This window comes from Syzygium oleosum, unplaced genomic scaffold, assembly GCF_021117445.2.
Source record: "Syzygium oleosum isolate NSW1041296 unplaced genomic scaffold, Sole_v2.1 Sole_v2.15, whole genome shotgun sequence".
Classification (NCBI taxonomy): domain Eukaryota; kingdom Viridiplantae; phylum Streptophyta; class Magnoliopsida; order Myrtales; family Myrtaceae; genus Syzygium; species Syzygium oleosum.
Window position 1 is genome coordinate 5,048,956 of NW_026607499.1, and position 20,382 is coordinate 5,069,337.

At 42.9% G+C, this 20,382-nt stretch overlaps 2 protein-coding genes across 2 annotated transcripts; one reads left to right on the plus strand and one right to left on the minus strand.

Annotated features, from left to right (window-relative positions):
• The first annotated feature begins 4,250 nt into the window (after window positions 1-4,250).
• LOC115687851 (AT-hook motif nuclear-localized protein 26-like) lies at window positions 4,251-6,045 on the plus strand. Its single transcript, XM_030613536.2, has one exon. It carries the CDS (start codon window positions 4,711-4,713, stop codon window positions 5,620-5,622), a length of 912 nt encoding a protein of 303 aa, XP_030469396.1. The 5' UTR covers window positions 4,251-4,710; the 3' UTR covers window positions 5,623-6,045.
• A 6,264-nt stretch (window positions 6,046-12,309) lies between these two features.
• LOC115687853 (zinc finger A20 and AN1 domain-containing stress-associated protein 1-like) lies at window positions 12,310-14,621 on the minus strand. Its single transcript, XM_030613541.2, has 3 exons — window positions 14,219-14,621; window positions 12,825-13,203; window positions 12,310-12,674 (listed from the first exon to the last, which is right to left on the minus strand). The coding sequence occupies exons 1-3, from the start codon at window positions 14,604-14,606 to the stop codon at window positions 12,491-12,493; spliced, it is 951 nt and encodes a 316-aa protein (XP_030469401.2). The 5' UTR covers window positions 14,607-14,621; the 3' UTR covers window positions 12,310-12,490.
• Between the last annotated feature and the right edge of the window lie 5,761 nt (window positions 14,622-20,382).

Consider the following 20,382-nt stretch of genomic DNA (forward strand, 5'->3'; position numbering starts at 1 on the left):
AACGAAATTTCCTTGGACTATTGATGCACTCATCACCACCTAACCATAATTGCGAACAAAATATATATAAACTTGAAGTCAAACAGTAGCAGCAATCGCCCGTGTCCATTGTCCGTGTTTTCGGATATTGTGTGCTAATCATGACATGTGAATGCGGTACTATCTATAATGTCTACTTTCTTTTAGGAGGAGGCAAGAAAAATGCAAAATTAATGACCATAGTTATGGCAGGAGGTCCACTTTCTTTTGGGAAGCGACGATCGATCAAATATCATGATGGTCGTATTGAGTTTTGTTTTCAAGTGCCCTCGTGTTTGCTCTTGTGACAAGAATTGATTTGAGTTTGGATTTGGTTTTGGATTCAACTTTAGATTCTTTTATTAGGTCGCCAATACAATTAAATGCATGGATGCAGCTAAATTTGATAAAAAAAAAAATCAAAGATTGGGACGGAAGAAAAGACAAGACAAGAGAGGACTTTGTCATGGGAGGTTTAGGATTGAATCAATCGTGTATTGACTACTTGTTTGTCGTGGCTATATATTTATTTATTCAGATCTCCCGCTTTTCTAAGTTCTTCTGTTCAAAGCATGGTAGAACTCGTCTTTATTCATGCTATATCTAGCGATGGAGACATACGACAGCATGTGAAAATTAATCAACCTTTCATCATTTTTCCAAAGAAATAGCCGCGCTTTCAAGTAGCGAGGGTTGAAAGAAGCGACCCTACATCATTTGTCCGCATAATCAATATTTCCGTCTTAAAGAGTCGAGAGATTTCTTCCCAAGAAAACTAGAAATTTGCCCTCGTTTTACTTGTCCCAGACGCTCTTAACAAAGCGGCGAAAAGGAATTACTTCACTCCAGTAACCGACTAATTGAAGAAACATATGCTTAGACGATGGATACACATTTTCAGGAAAGATGTGCCTGTGTGTATAAATCCTATGGGGAGGGGTTTGGTTGAGACTGCGAATTTTTGAGCAAAATGATAACGTTATCCGGATAGCTAAACCTGCAGAGAAGGCACAAGAAAGACAAACCCTAAAAGGTGGGCCAGAGAGAAAATGGACGATCATTATTCTTGGAGTTGGAGGAAAGAAAAAGAAAGCAAATGAAAAAAAGGCAGCAGCAGCCGCAGCAACACCAACAACAACACCAGCCAACATGGATCGATGATGCTCCGAGGTGGAAGGCTTGACCTGGTCTTAAATGATTCTTATCCACACATGGTGGGGGCTTCATTGGGGTTTTGTCGTTTATCAGCTTTTCGGTGTTTGGATTTGATTATACGACTTAAGCTGCCACCTCTCGGTTGTTATTTCCAATGTATCTGGTGTATGTTCTTTGAATTTTTAAGGGCAAACTGTCTATCGAAAGAAAAAAACCACTGCTGATATCCTCATTTCGTGCTCTCCGTCTATCTAGATTTTGCAAATCTTTCTCTCTTGTTTTGGTTCAAATAGCCGGAGCATATAAACTAGGGTTAGAGAACAGCAGGAAAATAGAGGCTCATATCATACATTGATTGACCATTAGGTTTTGGGTGATATAAAAGAATTCATTATCTATTTCCAAGAGTATAATATCCGAGAACCAATGAGATATGGGAAAATGGAGGGGGACAAAGAGCATCTTTGGGAAAGAGGGAAGGGGGAAGGAGGGAAGAGGAGAGCTCGTGGCCCTCCCTTTCGTCTTCCCTTTCGTGCGTGTGCGTGCCGGTGTCAGCGCCTCCCACGCCTCCCCCCCAAACACCGTGGAGTGACTCGCTGAGTGAATGGTGCCGGTCAAACCCTGCGGCCTTTGAAGCCTTGGCATTACGCATCCATCTTGCGATAGAAACACATTCGCTGAGAGTTACATTTTGACAGCAGCTAAGTCGCTTTTACAGCACTCGCGTCCTTAAGCACATGCTGAATTACACAGGATATAAGCCGGTGTGTGACTGTCGAGTGTTTTTCGAACCTGAATTTCTTCGTCACCCAGCTCACGAATGTCACGAGGTACTTGTTTGTGCAGTAAACCCCGACCAATGCGGTCCAATCTGTATGATCCAGGACAAGGTCGCCAAGTACTTCGTTCTTGAACCATAATATATTTACTTCCCAAGGTTTTGCAACTAGAACAAGAATATTTAGTACCAAGGCCAGAGGTCGGTCCACTACATAGGAAAAATAGGTTCTTCACGGACATATATTCGTGCACAAATTGCATATGGGACCAACTCTATTGGGGTCTTATCTATCCATAAATGAGATATGTATATGTTTTGAATATAATGTTTAGTCAGAAAAGGAAAGATCCCTAATACTGTAGCATAGCTATATTTGGAGCATTCTTATTAGTTTTTTTCCGTCAATTCCCTTCAAATTCGCAATTTATGTGCTTGTGGGCTCGTACCCACTATACTTTTAAAAAACGTTAAGTTTCTCTTTCTGTTCCTCGTCGAAGAAGATCTTCGTACGAGCGATGCGTTTGATGCTGGAAAGACCAAAAAACAAGGAAAAGAAAGAAAACCCTAAATCAGTAGGGTACCAATGCCTGATAAAATGAATGAAAAAGAAAAAGAAAAAGAAAAATCGAACGCCAACCCCCAAATAAAAAGTTCAACGAGACTCGACCCGTAAGAAGGGGGGGAGGAGACACGTGTCGCGCTCCCAGGTGCATGTGGACCATGACGTTAACATTTACTGTTGCAGACTTATTGATGCAACTTGCTCATTCAATAAACATTTACATTTATATATATAATATAAATGTGTGTGTGTGTCTACGATGCGATTTTGGCAGTCGCCAGTATAAATGAGATGGGCCAGCTACTATTCTTTTTTCCGGTTCTTAGTTTATTGGCCAATGGTTTGACAAAAAGCTCAGTATAAAAAAATTAATATAGACATGACATTTTGTTCATGAAATTGAACTCTACATAGTATTTAGGTTTAGAACATGCAAATTTTTTCCATTTGATGCGTTTTATGCGTGTTTGCTTTCTTCAGCTTCACTTTAATATGATCTTCCAAACCAGGAAAGAAGTAAAAACAAAAATGGCAGCAAAATCTCTCACTTAACTAAAGCACAACGACACATGTCAATAGGCATGCAGTTTTACTGGTAAAGGGATTAGGATGGGTGGGGACGTTAGTATCATATGTGTGAGATTTAACTCCCGCATTTTACAAGAAATAGAGCAAAAGTCAGAGAGTAAGGAGAATTAGAGGTATGACGGATAAAAAAAAAAAAACTAAAGCTCAACACATATATAATTTGATGAACGATAATATTACTTTCGCCATTGATGTCCTAATTTGATGAAGTCACCACATCTCGCGACATTAATGGTAATTTTCCGATTTTAAATTGTTTGAAAGTTTGCCGATTTTCACGGGCAACACATGACGTGGCCGTTACGTTCCAAACGTTCTGCTGTTATAGGGCCTTGCATTTAAATCTTGGGGCTTCACTTTCTTTAGATGTTTGAGCTCTTAAAAGGGATTAACAACGGCGTGATAAGAGTGAAGCAAAATAGCGAAAATGAACCGAGAGCGAAAATCGCGTAAGGGGTTTAGTAGAGTCCGAGTTCAATCGACAAACAAACTTAATCGATCTTGATTTTTTAAACACTCAATCTAGACCTAGAGAGGCATTCCCTTACACAATCTACTCGACCCATGACACAAGCAATAATGCGGGTTCAAGCACAGATCATACTCGAGCTCGAACGGATCGCATCATAATGAAAGACCAAAAAAACATAATCGATCTCGCGTCGAAATGTATGGAAATTCGACGCGATTAATCAGTTAGGGTCGTAAGCCGTCCGAGATTGTTAATAGCATATTAAACTCAGTTCAATACACATACCCAAAATTTCACACCTAGGTTTAACTCGACTCTAAAATTCCATAATTTTTTGAGTTTAGTTCTTCTCAATACCACCGATTTAAATACGAGAGAGGGAGAACGTGGAGTGCCGGAGGAGACAAAATAGAGAGAGAGAGAGAGAGAGAGAGAGAGAGAGAGAGAGAGAGAGAGAGAGAGAGGTGGGGACCGCCCACCGCCCCACTCGCAAGCACGGAGTCTTACCAAAACCAAAGGGGCCCCCACCATTTTTTTTCTTTGGGTTCTTGGAGCCTCTTCTCTTCTACCGTCCTCATCGAGCGAGCCCTAAAAGCCTTAAACTCTAACCCCTCCTCCATTCCTCTAATACTTACAAAACATGACAACCTAAGTCCTTCATGTCCTCTTCTTCACCCCTCTCTCTCTGTCTCTCTCTCTCCTCAATCTCTCTCCGACCCAAATAAGAAAAACCCTCTCTCTGTCTAAAAGAAACTCAGATACACCTCAAGAATGGAGAGTTCAGCTGCAGCGTACTTCAGCTACAATTGACAGCCGAAACCCATCTCATCCTCCTCCTCCTCCTCTTCTTCTCCTTCTCCTTCATCCTTTTTCTTCCCAAAGGCCATCATTACATAGTAAGGAAAAAGAGCAACCATCGAAAAGGGCAGCGAGAAAGCGAAAGCCTCCCCCTCCCCCGAAAAAGATAGAGCAGAAAACACCCAAGAACCAAGTCTCCTTATTGTTACTTTTGTCTCCCCCGCCCCCCCTTTCTTCTCCACTATCTTCCTCTCCTTTGAAAACACCCTCCTCTGTCTCTGTCTCTGTCTCTGTCTCTGCAAATTTGCCTAATTTTGTGTATGTGACAAAGAGCTGATGGATCCAGCTTCTGCTCATGGCCACTCTCTTCCGCCACCCTTTCACACCAGAGACTTCCAGCTCCAGCAGCAGCAGCACCAGTTCCTCCACCACCAGCCAAGCTCCGAGGATGAGAGGAGCGGTGGCAGCGGCTCCCTAAAGCGGGAGCGCGACGACAACAACGGTGACAAGAACCCTAACGGCGGTGAATTTGGCAAGGAGCTCGGGGGTGGCGGTCAAGGCGGAGAGGGAGAGATCACAAGGAGGCCCCGTGGGAGGCCGGCTGGATCCAAGAACAAGCCAAAGCCCCCGATCATAATCACCCGGGACAGCGCCAACGCGCTCCGCACCCATGTCATGGAGATCGCAGATGGCTGCGACATCGTCGAGAGCGTCGCCACCTTTGCGAGGCGGAGGCAGAGGGGGGTGTGCATAATGAGCGGGAGCGGGACCGTCACCAACGTCACCCTGAGGCAACCGGCCTCACCTGGTGCGATCGTGACGCTGCACGGCCGGTTCGAAATCCTATCCCTAGCTGGGTCGTTCCTGCCACCTCCCGCGCCACCTGCTGCCTCGGGGCTGACCATATACTTGGCGGGCGGGCAAGGGCAGGTGGTTGGGGGGAGCGTCGTGGGGACGCTCATCGCCTCGGGCCCCGTCGTGATCATGGCTGCCTCATTTAGCAATGCTGCGTATGAGAGGCTGCCTCTGGAGGAGGATGATGCCGGAATTCAAGTCCAAGGAGGGAGCATGGGATCCCCAGGCAGCGGTGTCGGAGGGCAGACACCACAGCAGCAGCAGCAGCCGCCACCACAGCTCTTGGGAGATCCGAACAACGCGGGGCTATTTCACGGGTTGCCTCCAAATCTCCTCAACTCGATACAAATGCCATCCGAAGCTTACTGGTCTGGAGCTAGACCGCCTTACTAGCGAAAAATTTCAGTTATGTTCCTTTCTCTTTTATTTTTAATCTCTCTCTCTCTCTCTCTCTCTCTCTCTCTCTCTCTCTCTCTCTCTCTCTCTCTCATGAGCTTATTGAAGCTTGCTAGGAGATAGCCGGATCTTTTGTAGCTACTAGCGGAAGTAATCTGTGGTTTTATTTTTCTTTGAATGAATTTTAGGTTTTCTGTCTTCTTCAATCGATTAGCTGATTTCATTTCTCATTCTTCCTGACTAGGCCTAGGAATGATTGTGTTTGATTTGAAGAACCGTGTAAATTGGGTGGTGAGGCGACTTCTGTGAAATCTTCCGTTGATGTTGCTCTTGAATTGTAGGATCTGAGGAACTTGGATTTGATAGAATTTGTATTGCTGAGTTTGCTGATCAATTCGACAATTTATTTTTTGTTCCAAACGTCTTTTCTCTCGTGATGGTTTAACCTTGTTATTAGAGAGTGCTCTTCTCCAGAAATTTAGATGTTTGAATTTCACTCCATTCTACATTGGGTGTGTGTTTTTGGTCATACATTTTAATGAAAACAAAGATGCAAGTTTCTTCGACCTTAAGGTTTATTATTTTCACAGTTGGTCTTTTCTTCATTTTTGTTACTTCACGTATGATATTGAGAACATCGAGGAGGATAGAAGGGGGCCCATCTGGGGTCATTAATTATGGGGTGATAATAGGATAGATAAACAGTTCATGAATTTATGTGTGAGTGTGCGACTGTTGCTTCAATTGAGATAAGTTGAGAAGGTCAAGGCAGTTCATTTAAAGTGGCCTTTTGCAGTTTCAATGAGACTGGCATGCAATTCAGGAGAGAGGTATGTGCATTTGCGCATGGTGTTCCATATTCTTGGGGAGAGAGAGAGATCTCTCTCTCTCTCTCTCTCTCTCAGCTCTAGGGTTATGTAATGACATGAACTGGTCTACACGTGCACTTCACTGAACTAGCACCTTTACGGGGCAAATTTACAACAACACTTCCATGGAACCGCCACAATTACCGTTCTCTCTCTCTCTCTCTCTCTTACATAGAAGGCATGCCAGTTTTCATCTTTTTGTTCCATTCCTTTGACTGAAACTGCATGCATTTTGACCCATGCCAGGATCTATCTTGTCCCCATTCTGATTCAAGACTGTTCCTTTCTTGTGCATGCCCCTGCTTTGTCTCTCCCTTCTTGCTTCTCCCACCTTTGTTTTATCTTCTGAAGGAATCTCTGGGATTGAGAATTTTAACTGGTGCTCTGAAGTTCTAAACAATGTTTACCCAAACATGAATGCTAGAGGCTAGAGACAAGGAATCTTTTACCGTGTTTGGCTAACTAAACTGATGTTTAAGTTTTATTGGGTAGTTAATCAAGCGAATTGATTTGTACATGACTGGTATTTGTCTAAACTCAGACAAGGAAAATTTGATTTATCATTTGGTACGTGAAACTCTGTAGACATCTTTGCATCCTTAATATTGCTCACATTCGAATTAGCTGGAATATATTTTGTTTATATTTCTGTTCCTCATGTCCAAGCTATCAGCTGGAAATGCTCTTTCGTGGCTCATACTTCGAGTTTGGCAAGGGTGCGTTTATTAAATATTTTTTTAACTTGCGACAGTGATTTTTTCGCGGATCATCTACCTCTTATATCGAAGAGGTACCTCTAAATTTGTTGATGATCTGAAGGGTTGAGATACTCCTCCTCCTCCTCCTCCTCCTCCTCCTCTTCTTCCTCCTCCTTCCATTGTGCACTAAAAGAGAGCCAGCATCACCACCAAACCCACCTTCGGTCACCGAAGCATCATCCCCTCCAACAACTGCCGTCACCGCCTAATCGCGATCTCTCTCTCTCTCTCTCTCTCTCTCTCTCTCTCTCTCTCTCTCTCTCTCTCTCACACACACACACACACACACACGCACACACACACACACACACATTGCCAATTAGCGCCACATGAGGGGTTGAAGGCCTTCTACTTAAGGTCGTCAACATAGATCGAGGACTTCGACCTTTCATCCAAGGTTGAAGGTCGATGGCTTCTGAAAGTAAGGATAGAAATCTCAACTCAAACAAAGAATTGAAACACACGATATAAGGGTTTTCTGCTGTGACAAATTTAGAAGGCTTATAGGAACATGTCATAAAAGTATTGCCCTTCCAATTTCACTCGGAAAACGAAATTTAGCCCCTTCTGAACTATCACAATTCATTCTTCATCGGTTAGATTGGTTTGACACCTCTTTTGCAGTTTCTTGAACCTCGCAGTGTATTTCTCCACCGATTCACCTTGTATTTAACTCAACTAGATTGACACAGTTACCTCTGGCTTAGCTCAATAAAACTACTAATCAGAGGCATGAATGACCATGGATCAGAGGTCATTGTCGATCTGTAGCAACCACAGGGAGGGCGGGAGGGAGGGAGTGGTGATGGTTGTCTCAGCGGCCAATGATGGTGGTTTCAATGGTTACAGAATTAGAGCAAGTGGAGAGAGAGAGAGAGAGAGAGAGAGAGAGAGAGAGAGAGAGAGAGAGAGAGAGAGAGAGAGAGGATTATCATGAGTGTGCGTGGGCGTGTGCGCGATTTTTCGCATTAATATGTGGAAAAATATTGATAAAGTCTGGATGTTCTTAGTGAAGTGGCTTAATTTGGATTCTTGGTTTGGTTGACGAGATGTTAACTATTTGAGAAAATTTATCTTCTCAAAGATAAAGATCCATAGCCTGTTTTCCATATCTATGTCTATACTATCATTGAACAGTCTCTTTGTTTCTATAATTCAACGATGCACCTACAATGTTTTATTTTCAACAGTGAGATTATGATGAAAATCTCATTTCTTGGATTGGTTAGGGTTTTTAAAGCTTCTTTTCTATACTCAACATTCATATGATAGTAAAAGGGAGGGTTTGTCAAAGATAGGATTCTTAGAATTACCTGCACCATCCTAGCCAATGTGAAGAACTAATTCTAACAGAAATTTTGCAATAAGGACACATTGTGCATATTTCATCCTTACATATGATCGGTACAATGTTTTCGTAGTAATCCTTGCTGTGAAAAAGGACTGGAGTTTTCATAAGGTGTGTCACAAACATCTCATGGCTGCAGCCCATCTCCATAACTACACTAATTTACATTAGTTTTAATTGCTCCATTTTTTCTTAGAGTTGTTGTAGTTTTAAAACATGCAGTAAGAATTATACAAGTTACCTTTATAGCGTAGCGATGAAACAACTCGGCTACAGTAGAACCCCATCTATATACCAAACGGAATAATACACTCGAAATTGCAGAAATGGCTATCTTCTTGGCGCTGCATGCGATATAGATCAAACATATATAGTCAAATTTTTGTTAAAATCCTTTGTCGTTATCAACAGCGATGACGTGTATTTGAGCCTCTATCTATCCAGGTTTTGCTTTTCCATTCATTGTAATATCTGCTTTAGTATAACATCCAACATATGAGAGCTATATTTTAACTCTATCTACACATCGTATGTGCAACTCGGGTTGGCAGATGAGCAGTGACATATGAAAACAAAACTATGACTAAGAACTTTGAGCCTTTTTCTTCTGGCATATAGAGATCCATTCAATAGAAGTATTCCTGTGACAACAAAAAAAAACAGAAGCAGTCCTTAACAAAACTAATTTAACGTGACTTTACAACTAATGTCGAGTGAAGTTTGTCTCTTCACAACAATGAAGAAACTATATCTCCCAACTAATTAAGACAGGAAACATATAGAACTTGCTCGTTTAAGTCTAGGTTATGCTGCAGACCCTTGACATGGCATCCTATATGATATAATTTGCAATTTGCCCATATGGTTCATCTGCTGTAAATAAAGCTTCCAATTCGATGATAGCCAGTAATTTAGCAGTGTAGAGACATCAAAGAGTACTTAAAAGACTTTGCCTAGTGCATCCTCATCAGTATTGTTTCGGATGCAACTTGACTAAACTAGCAGGGACATCTGGAAATCTAATTCACAAGTTTATGCACCTGAGAACATATCAGCATATAAACAATGTTTCCACCAGGTTTTGTTGTCATCCTCAACTATGCTCAAATCAGTCGGATCTCGACATATGGGCGGCAAGCATAATCCTTACATCAGTGCGGCTTATGGTCAAAGTATAATGCTTGAGGAGGCAAATCTTAAGCTCGACATTGTTCATCTAAAGAGGGGTGACTGGTTGTAGAGAAAAGAAAAGAAAATCAAAACATTGTCATGGTTATTTTCTTACATCTATATTCTCCATCCTAAGTAGAGCGTTGGTAATGTGTTGCACAAACTGGGAAGGGCCACAAATCTTAGGAGGCACCCACGGATAGGCCTGGAAATTGCTGAGGGAAGTGTTTGTGAAGTTAAAGCATTGTGTATTAGTCCACGGGTTTGACTCACTTCTTCAAACCATGAGCCCAAACATCCACCATTACCACTAGTAGTCCTTTTTATGGGTAGACTAGAAAAGTGCGGAGGGCGAGACCAGATCAAGTACCATAGGCATTGACGGTTGCCCCCGGCATTACCATATGGGGCACGGCCAAATATTCGGCTTAAGGTACTTAGCACTTAGCTACTCGACATCATCTGAGATAGATATATATATATATATATATATATATATATATATCCAATATTGACGAGTGCATTTAGGTTAACAATTTAATTTCCACGTGATAGCATTGCCCATAAACTTGTCACGAGGTTCTCAATTGCTCACTCAATCGGAGGTTCTCAATTGCTCACTCTACCGGAGAGAAGAAGGTTTTGGAGAGAAGCTCTAGGAGAGAATGGATTGTATTGCTCTAAGTGTTGGATCATACAAATGAGGGAAAGGGCACTCTTATTTATACAATAGTCCCTCTTATTACAACTGTTGATGGCTTTTCAATCTTACGGTGGAGATGAGATCTCCACCAACTACCAACAATTATTACAAGAAGACTTTAGAACTTGGTATATTTGGGAATATTCTGGAGAACTCCGGAAACCCTAGGCAACACGGTCCTTTGTGTATGGGAAATCTCGGGACCGTGACAAACACATACTTGTTCCGAAATAAACTAAATATTCTTTGGGCTAGGTCCAATGAAAAAAAGAAAAAACTTTTTTCGGCTAAGCTGTGTGGTCACCCAAACTAATAATCACTTGTTTTGATCAAAAAGCAAGATTTTATAGTCCTTTCGCATTTCTTTCTTTCCGCCGGCCGGCAACGTTTGCCGCAAATACTTCCCTCGACGCGCCAGATGATCTTTATCTTTGCTTGACGTAGCATAAGTTACATTCGTAAAGACGAATTAAAACAGTCGTACATGAACAGTTTTTGTTTCTAGATATCTATTTTCGTTGCGATTTGTTTCACAGAGTTCATTCATTCTAAGTCAATTCAGAGAGAAGCATAGATGGCTCTTGCCGGGCCAAGTTGGATTGGAGAAAAGAAAACAAAGAAACATCGTTCCAGAAGCAAGAAAATGAAGGCAGAAACATTCCAGGAGCAATTGCTCCAATCGGGACAATGACAAGACCAATAAAAATTCAAATCCACTGCTCTAAACTCAAAACACTATTACTTGCCCCCAAAATCACTCATCCGAATCTCGACACGTGGGCGGCAAACATAATCCTTACATCAGTGCGGCTTATGGTCAAAGTATAATCCTTGATGAGGCAAATCTTAAGCTCGGAATTTGTTCACCTAAAGATGGGGCAACTCGTAATAGAGAAAGGGAAAAAAAAATCAAAACATTGTCATAGTTACTTTTTTACATTATATTCTCCACCCTAAGTTGGGAGTCTCTTTTCTGGGTGCGTTGGTAATGTCTTGCACTAACTGGGAGATAGTAAATTTTTCTGCGGGAGGGCCACAAATCTCAGAAGGCATTCACGAATAGGCCTGGAAATTGCCAAGGGAAGTGTTTATGAAGTTAAAGCACTGTGTATTAGCCCACGGGCTTGACTCACTTCTTCAAAGCAAGAGCCCAAACATCCACCACTAGTACGGCTACCCTTGGCGTTACCCTATGGGGTGTGGCCAAATATTCGGCTTAAGGCATTTAGCACTTAGCTACTCGATAATTGCCCATGAAATTGTCACGGGTCCATTGTTTGGGATCGGAACCGACTGTTTTCAATCGTGCTCGCTCACTTATATGGTAGAGAAAGTTTTTAGAGAGATAAGCCTCGAGAAAAAATAGATTATATTGCTCAAAGTAGTGAATCACAGAAATGAGAGGAATGACACCTTTATTTATACAACAGTCCCTGTTGATGGTCTTTCAATCTTATAGTGGAGATATCTCCACCAACTATCGACAATTATGATAAGAACTTGGTACATTTGGGAATATCCTGGAGAACTCCGAAAACCCTAGGCAACACGGTCCTTTGTATATGGGAAATCTTGGGACCATGAGATCTTTGGAAACCCTAGGTAACACGGTCCTTTGTGTATGGGAAATCGCCTGCCGGCAACGTTTGCCGGAAATACTTCTCTCCACTCGCCAAAGGATCTCTATCTTTGCATGACCCATTATAAGTTACACGAGTTACATTCTTAAACGAATTAAAACAGTCGTACACGAACCATTCTTTTTTCTAAATATCTATTTTCATTTCGACATTGGCATTAATGGGTCTTGCCGGGCCAAGTTGGATTGGAGAAAAGGAAACAAGGGAACATCGTTCCAGAGCATGAAAATGAAGGCAGAGACATTCCAGGAGCAATTGCTCCAATCGGGACAAAGACGAGAACCAAAAGATAAAAATTCAAATCCACTACTCTTCTAAACCCAGAACTATTACTTGCCCCCTTAATCTCCACGAATTAGCTGACCATCCATCTCCATTCAGATCCTGTCCACCTTGTCCGCCTTGATCAACGGATTGGCCTTGGCGATCGCGTCCCGGCCCGACCTCTTGTAGTCGAACTCGCATTCGTGGCTCTCCGGGTACCGGTGCGCCCCGCAGAACGTGAACCCGCACTTGCACTGGAAGCCCGTGAGGCCAACCTTCCTGTTGCACGTCCCGCACCTGGTGGCAGCAGCCACGGACCGAGAATGTTTAGATCCAGGGATCAAACATCTTTTAAGGACACGAATCTCTTTGAAAAAAAAAAAAACAGAGTAATCGATGCTAATGAAAATATTTGGACCTTCAACGGGGTCCGCCAGTATACAGTACCTGTTCGCGGCCTTCGGCTTCCGTTCGCCGCCCGCGGACGCCGACTCCAAGCTCGATGCCCCGACGCCGAGCGCGGCCTGCACCGGACCGGCCACCGCCCTCGCGAAAGGGTCACCTTCCTCCTTGCCCCTGCCATCCTGCGGGGCCGGGGCGGTCTCTAGGCCGAGGGACTTCCCCACGGCGGCCTTGGCGGCGGCGGCGGCCCGCTGCTCCCGGAGGCAGAGGTCCTGGTAGCACTTGGAGCAGAGGCCCATGGTGGCCGCGTTGCCCCAGAAGCCGCAGTTGTTGGCGCAGAGCCGCGCCTCGGCGACGGGGACGCTCTCGTTGCGCTCCGAACCCATCTTCCTCTTCCTACTCCTCCTCCCGCTTCTACTTCCGCCTGATTCAAAGGAAAAAGAGGAAGCTCTGAATCTTGATGCGCAAGGATTGCGCACGTAACTGTGAGGAGGAAGAAGAAGAAGAAGAAGAAGAAGCAGGGGCTGTTGAGGCGATTGAAATCGAGGGTATGGGTATGATTTCCTCGAGAATTTCGGTGGTGGGAAACCACCAGAAAAATATTATACGATGAGATGATTATCGGTAAGGTCGTGGGTAAAATTTTTATAGCGTGGAAGAGAATTTCAGATGTGGAGGAAAATCGGACCGATAAAGGAAAGTCTATAACTATTTTGGATTCGCACGACCGACCTACTATGACAGCACATCACGTAGATAATAATAAAAAAAAAAATCCATATTTTGTTTATATATATCACATCACCTATTTCGGAAGTGGACTGTTTGATGGGCCCGTTTTCTCACGGCGCTCCATATTATAGAATTTGTATGTCACTATCAAGATATCTAGAATTATCGAAAAAAAAGAATTTTACGATCGAGAGAATACAAACGACACAATAGTGACGGCACGAGCGACCGGACCGATTCGTTTGGACCGTGCAACCAGCTCATACGGGGAATTGGGCAGGTCCCTAAATTAAAGAATATGGCTCCCGATATTATACCGTGAATCTCCCGTTAGGAAATCCATCGATATCCAAATCGCCACGCCACGGATTGGCCGCAAAGCATGTTTTGCCAAAAATAATGGCCACATCGCCGGTCGGCCTGGAACCCACCGGCGGTTCGGGAACAAGTCCGGCGTCCTAAGGAAACCCAAAAACGGTTTCCGGAATCTTGACCTGGAACATCGTCCTAGAGCCAATCGCCCCATAAACACCGTCACTCAAAAGCTCAAGTTCTATCCTTCACACCCTTAACTAGAACTAATCATCGCCACGTACCGGCTTGAAAGAAGCATCATCACCCGTTTGACTAGCGTGCATAAGGAACCTCTACAATCATCACAGAATCAACAGGAGGAACGGACGCGAGAAGTTCCGGTCTCACGTTACCTAGTAAACGCTCGCGGACTAGTGTAGCTGTGTGTCCCCGGCGGCGGAAAACGTGGAGCTCCGAATCCCCGTCGTCGATTGATCGGCTCGGAGCATGTGCTGCTGCTGCTGCGGGGCGGCGGCGGCGGCGGCGGCTGACAAAGAAGGAACGAAAGGAGCGGCGGAGGTCGGGATTGATGAAGGGGAGAGAGAGAGAGAGAGAGCCAGAAAGAGAGAACAGAGAAGCGAAATTCTGGAGCTTTTTCCTTTTGCAGAGGCCGCCACCACCCACGGGTTTGCGTGATCTTTCCAAGGGGCACTCGTTGTTTCCTTCTCTCGTACCGAAGTCGGCGCACGATAGTTTCTCGTTCCGTACCGAACGGTGTCCGTCCGATTGCGGGATATCCATTTCTGGGGCGCCATCGGACGGTTGGGAGTGGGATTCCACGGAGATTACTGTCCTCCTGTGTTCCTAGATGCAAACAAGAAAATTTGAACGCTTCTACTTGTTCTGCCCAACGCGTTTTGTCCACCGGTCGAACCGGTCGAGGTTGGACCGGGATCTTACCCATGGTTGGACCGGGTCTGTTTCCCACGCTCAAAGATTCTGTGGGGCTTTGTAATGCTTGAATGATCTTATCCGTTGACTAAATGGGGGGTCGACTAGTGACAAAAATTATGACAGAAAGAAATTTTGCTAGGCTATTGTGGAAAATTTCATCCTTGGTCAGGAAAAAAGTCACAAAAATCCTAAATTATATCCACCGTGACACATTTATTCTGAACCTTTTTTTTTGTGACATAAAAAACCTCAAACTATGTCCATTGTGAAATATTTATCCTAAATTTTTTCTTATGACAAAAAAATCTCAAACTTGTAATTATTTGACACATTTACCTTCTATTAAGGTTCTGTTAGATGATTTTAAGTCAAAACAACGTCGTTTTTATTTCGCTTAAGCCATGTGGACACCATGTCAACGCTGTTTGCTTTCTGGTGTTCATATAAACAGATTTTTAACGGTTCTCACTAATAGAATTTTGATGAAAGGTAACTGTGTCACACAAATATAAATTTCGGATTTTTTGTGTCATTGAAAAAAAATAGGATAAATTTATTATATGGGCATAATTTAGGATTTTCGGTGGTTTTTGACTTTTTGGAATGACAAAAGGAGTAATTTGAAAGCAAATTATTTTCTCATTCTATCTTTTTGAATTCTTATTGCTCACATAATCTATTAAAGTATTTTGTTACTTACTTAATAAAGACGATATCTTTTCATTATGTTAGACGACTCATGTGGATATATGTATAATCTGCACACACGAACAAAATCTAGTATAGTTTAAATTAAGTCTATTAATGTAAAGTCTCGAGCTAATTTTGTTTTTTCAAATGAGAAAAGAAAAGAGCACATGTATGGCTTTGTTCATGTCTAATCCATCTTTAAGTATCCTCTAAATTTTGATGATGGATTTTTAATTAAATAATCTAGTCTAACTGTGATTATATAAGTCGAATTCAAATAAAGCATTTTGATTATGAGAAGTTCCTCAAGTAGAGGTGCATGTAGATTTGTGGTACAACTCTAATCGGTTCTTAATAGATAATATACCAGAGGATTACCCTTTGAGGGGAAAAATTTAGCAATAATCTATACTTTTTATATCCAAGTGGTTGGTTTTTATTCGAGGTGATTGATTTTAGAGTGGGTCAGTTCCTAATATGGAACCGGGAACTATACTAGAGGGGCTGGTTTTCAGTTTTTGGAACTGGGAACCGGCCCACTTGGTCTTGGAATAGGATTGACCAGTCGAGGCTGGTTCTCAGGTGGGCCAAAGGAACTGGCGATTGTGCAATTTTTTTTTAAAGAAAAAAGAACATGTGTATCTTGGAAGGATCCACACACCAAGAAAGGCCAGGTAGAAAACACGCGTAGAACGCATTATTACGAGGGGATCTGGCTGGTAAAACAACATGAACTAGGAGCCAAACTTGCTAGCCAAAGACAATTTGTATCTGAAAAAGAATTTGCCACACGTTTGCCACAAAGTGAGATCGCGAGAGGTATGTGACTTAGGCAAGAGGACTCAGGTGAGAGGGTGACATTTGAGAGTTGAGCGAGAGAGGCATGAGCCTGAGTGAGCATAAGAGGCGTGAAGAATGGGAAAGAGCTATTAGGGTTTGTGAAAGAGGCGTGAAATGGTGAAAGAGCGAGCGTGAGACTAGAGTCGTGTATGTCGGCGTGTGTGATTGACTAACTACTGAAATGGGAGATTAGGATTTTTTTTTCAGATTTTTAAGAAATAATTTTTTTTTTTAAAAATCGATCCGATCCGTGTGGTCCGGTTGAACGGTTCTACGCTTAGAACTCAAAACCGGACCAAAATTCATCGATTGCAATTTTATGGAATCAGGAACCAGGCTAATGCCCTCGAAACCGCCTAGAAACGGCTAATTTGGTCCGGTCCAGAAGTTCCTTTTTCTCACCCCTAGTATCTATGTCCATATCACTGGAATATCCCAAAAAGAAAAATAGCCTATATTGCTTGAAATAACTTAAAGATATTGCATAATTAGACAAATACATAGATAAATACGTCGATAAATACATAGATCAATTCATACTTCAAGAGTTAGTATAGTCAGATATACATAAATATTCACATTCTCTAACAGTGCGAATATAAGAACATATACGACATCAGAGGCAGTTGCTATGAGTAATCACATTTTATCTTTTATGAAATTAAAAGAACAAGTTATCCTTGTATTGGGGTAGCTCTCCTTCTCTTTATTTTAATAATTCGAAAACACGATTCGAAATAACATTATCTGACCGACGCTAGGAAGTCTTTGCCTACTAGGAATAGATGACAATGCCCGGATTTTGGTGGCGGATTTTATCTTTATCATACTCAAGTGTCTATAAAAGGACTCTATGTATTTGTATACTATGTTTTCTACATGCATATTTTGGCCGTGAATTCACAAACTCCGATCACAAAGTCAAGAAGATGTCCAACTATCAAGCTTATGTTTCTGCTTCTCTGCGGTCGATGCGCGATGACCCGTTACTGCCTCACGCTCTCATGCACGTCACATACACCATTCGTTCCATCTACGAGTCATCCGACCGGTCACCACTGTCGCGCATCTTCGACCATTACTCGGAGCAACACTTCGAGTGCATGCCATTCGTGTCTGCCGGCAACTTGCCGTCGTCGCCCTGTTGGGGATTCATATCTTTCACGCTAGACAACCTACGGTCGCCGTTCCCTTTGGATTGATTGAGATGGATCGATCCGGAAAGTAGGTGTTGACCAAATCGACAGGATCCTCCTATTTTGGTAGGAGAAAATTATAGGATATTCTCCTGATTTGGTGTTCTTTCCTTGTTCAATTGTTACTCTGTACATTCCCTGTAATTCTGGAAACAATTATGTACCTCTATCAATAAAAAGGTAGTCCCTCTCTCAAAGAATTTATAACAAAAGAAACTTTGAGAGAGGATTCCCGAGGACGTAGGCTTACTTAGCCGAACCTCGTTAAATTGTGTTTGCGTTCTTTGTCTCTAAATTTATCATGGTATCAAAGCAAGTTCAAGCCTAACCTGTTATTGTTTGTTTCGACGATTTTTTCTAGTTACCTTGTTGCTGTGTTGTCACCATGGGAGAACAGGATGCCGGCAAGAAATTGCCGACTGCAACTCCTTCTACCAAAGGTCTTCTGCAAGAATCTCACAACCAATGTCTCACGAACATGCTTCGAACGAAAGAAATTTTCTTCCTTGGTCACGAGTCAGAACCGTAGCTCTTGGAGGCCGTTCGAAACTCGGCCACATCAATGGTAAAATCAAAGCTCCTCCAGAAGATGATCCCGGATATGAAGAGTGGCTGGCCAGTGACAACTCTGTCATGTCCTGGATCTTCAACTCCATGGAGCCCTAAATCTACGAGATTTTTGCATACTCCAATTCAGCTCAAGCACTATGGGATGCGTTGGTTGGAATGTATGGTCAACTCAGAAATGCCTCTCGGATTTTTGAAATCCATCAAGAATTGGCAAGTTCAAGGCAAGAAGAGAATCAATCATTTACCTTACACCTCGGAAATTTCAAGAGGAGGTGGGACGAGCTCCGACAGATCGCCCGCCACTCAATCATGCGATTATGTTCGCGCAGAGAGGAGGAAGATCGGATCTTTCAACTTCGGCTAGCCTTCGGCCGAATACGATAATCTTAGACGACATATCCTCATGAGCCCAATCTTGCCGTCCCTCACCGAAGTCCGTGCCACGATCCAGGGAGAGGAAACAAGGTGTCGAGTCATGAATCCAAGACTGGGCAACATAAAAGCAACTGCTGAGATTTCGGCCCACAATGTTGTAACCAACAAATTGGCGGAGGCTGTCACTAGATTTGTCAAGGGAAAGACGAAGAAAACCGGTCGTTTCCACTGCGAACGCTGTGATCGTGATGGTCACACCAAGGACCGATGCTGGGTTCTTCATCCTCACTTGCGGGTTGTTAGAGAGAAGAGGCCATAAGCAAAATTGGCTGCCCAAAATGATCCAATTAACCCGACTGAATTCAAGGCCAAACTTGAAAGTCTTGCGAATCAATTTCAACAACTTTTGCAGGGCCAAGGGTCCAACATTAAGGCAATTGGATCAACTGGCTCATCTGCTGAATCAAGCCACATGGTTCAAACTTCTGGTAAGGTGTTCTTGACTCAGTTCAAAAATCAGTTTGTTATAGACTCGGGTGCCACTGACCATATGTGTAATTCAGATCAAATAATGGTTAAAGTTGTCTCCAATGATTATCCTCCTATTACTGTTGCTAATGGAGCACAGGTCCCGACACAAGGAGCGGGGAAAATTTAAGATGTTGTCTAAGAGTTCTATTGCTTTGATCGTACCTGATTTATCTTCAAATTTATTATCTGTTAGTAAGTGTACGAAAGAATGGAACTGCAATGTCATTTTTTCTGCTTCTAAGGTGTTACTTCAGGATTGCATCACCAAGAGGACGATTGGTGAAGGGAGGTTGTAGAATGGACTCTATGTCATAGATCAATACCCCAAGGCATTGAGTGCAATCCAGAATGCTAAGAAGATGTCGGAACTATGGCATAGACGCATGGGTCATCCGTCTGATCATATTTTACACACTCTTGATAGATGTTTATCTCATGATTCTAGTTCATGTGATTGTTGTCATTTCGCCAACAATGGTAAACTCGATCCACGTGCTCGGAAGTGCGTGTTCGTTGGCTATTCTTTAGCTAAAAAGGGATACAAGTGTTACGAGCCCACCACAAAGCGCCTCTATATATCCCGTGATGTTCACTTTGATGAGACTAATATGTATTATTCTGACAGGAGCCAACTTCAGGGGGAGTACACCAAACTCTCAACAGATTATGGAGAAGTTGCCCCTGTCCCTATTGCTGCTTCACCTACCCCTGTCCCTATTGCTGCTTCACCTGTGGTACCCACTTTAGAAACAAGGGATGGAGGACAATTAGAACATGACACCGAGCTACAGCAAAATCTAGAGCCGATGGCTGAAACTCACTCTGGGGAAGAAATCATGACAGAAGAATTTTCTGGAGCATTTTCACCACCAGTTCGCCGATCTCTGAGGATTTCTAGGCCCTCTGCTAGACTTCGAGATTTTACCACATATCACACGGTACAGTATCCCATCCAAGACTATGTCAATTATGACAAAATTTCGCATCAATTTTGGTATTTCTTATCTACTCTTGAAAGTTCAAAAGAACCCAACAGTTATGAAGAAGCCAAACATCAATCAGTGTGGATTACAGCTATGAAGGAGGAACTCCAGCGCTTGATAAAAATCACACTTGGGATGTGGTGCGATTACCGATGGAAAGCGCTCTGTTGGTTGTCGTTGGATTTACAAGATTAAATACAATAGTGATGGCTCAGTCGAAAGGTATAAAGCTCGCCTTGTAGCTAAAGGCTACACCCAGACCTACGGCATTGACTACAAGGAGACATTTGCTCCAGTTGTGAAGATGAATACGGTTCGTGTTCTTATGTCCGTAGCAGTCAATCGTGGGTGGTCGCTTTGTCAAATGGACGTGAAAAACACATTTCTTCATGGAGACCTTGAAGAAGAAGTGTATATGGATCTTCCCCCGGGTCATGC

Coding starts and splice junctions, on each gene's coding strand:
- LOC115687851 (XM_030613536.2), top strand. CDS start 4,711: ATGGATCCAGCTTCTGCTCATGGCCACTCTCTTCCGCCACCCTTTCAC.
- LOC115687853 (XM_030613541.2), bottom strand. CDS start 14,606: ATGGATATCCCGCAATCGGACGGACACCGTTCGGTACGGAACGAGAAA. Junction 13,204..14,218: donor AGTCCGCGAGCGTTTACTAG/GTAACGTGAGAC, acceptor CCTTTGAATCAG/GCGGAAGTAGAAGCGGGAGG. Junction 12,675..12,824: donor AAGCCGAAGGCCGCGAACAG/GTACTGTATACT, acceptor TGCTGCCACCAG/GTGCGGGACGTGCAACAGGA.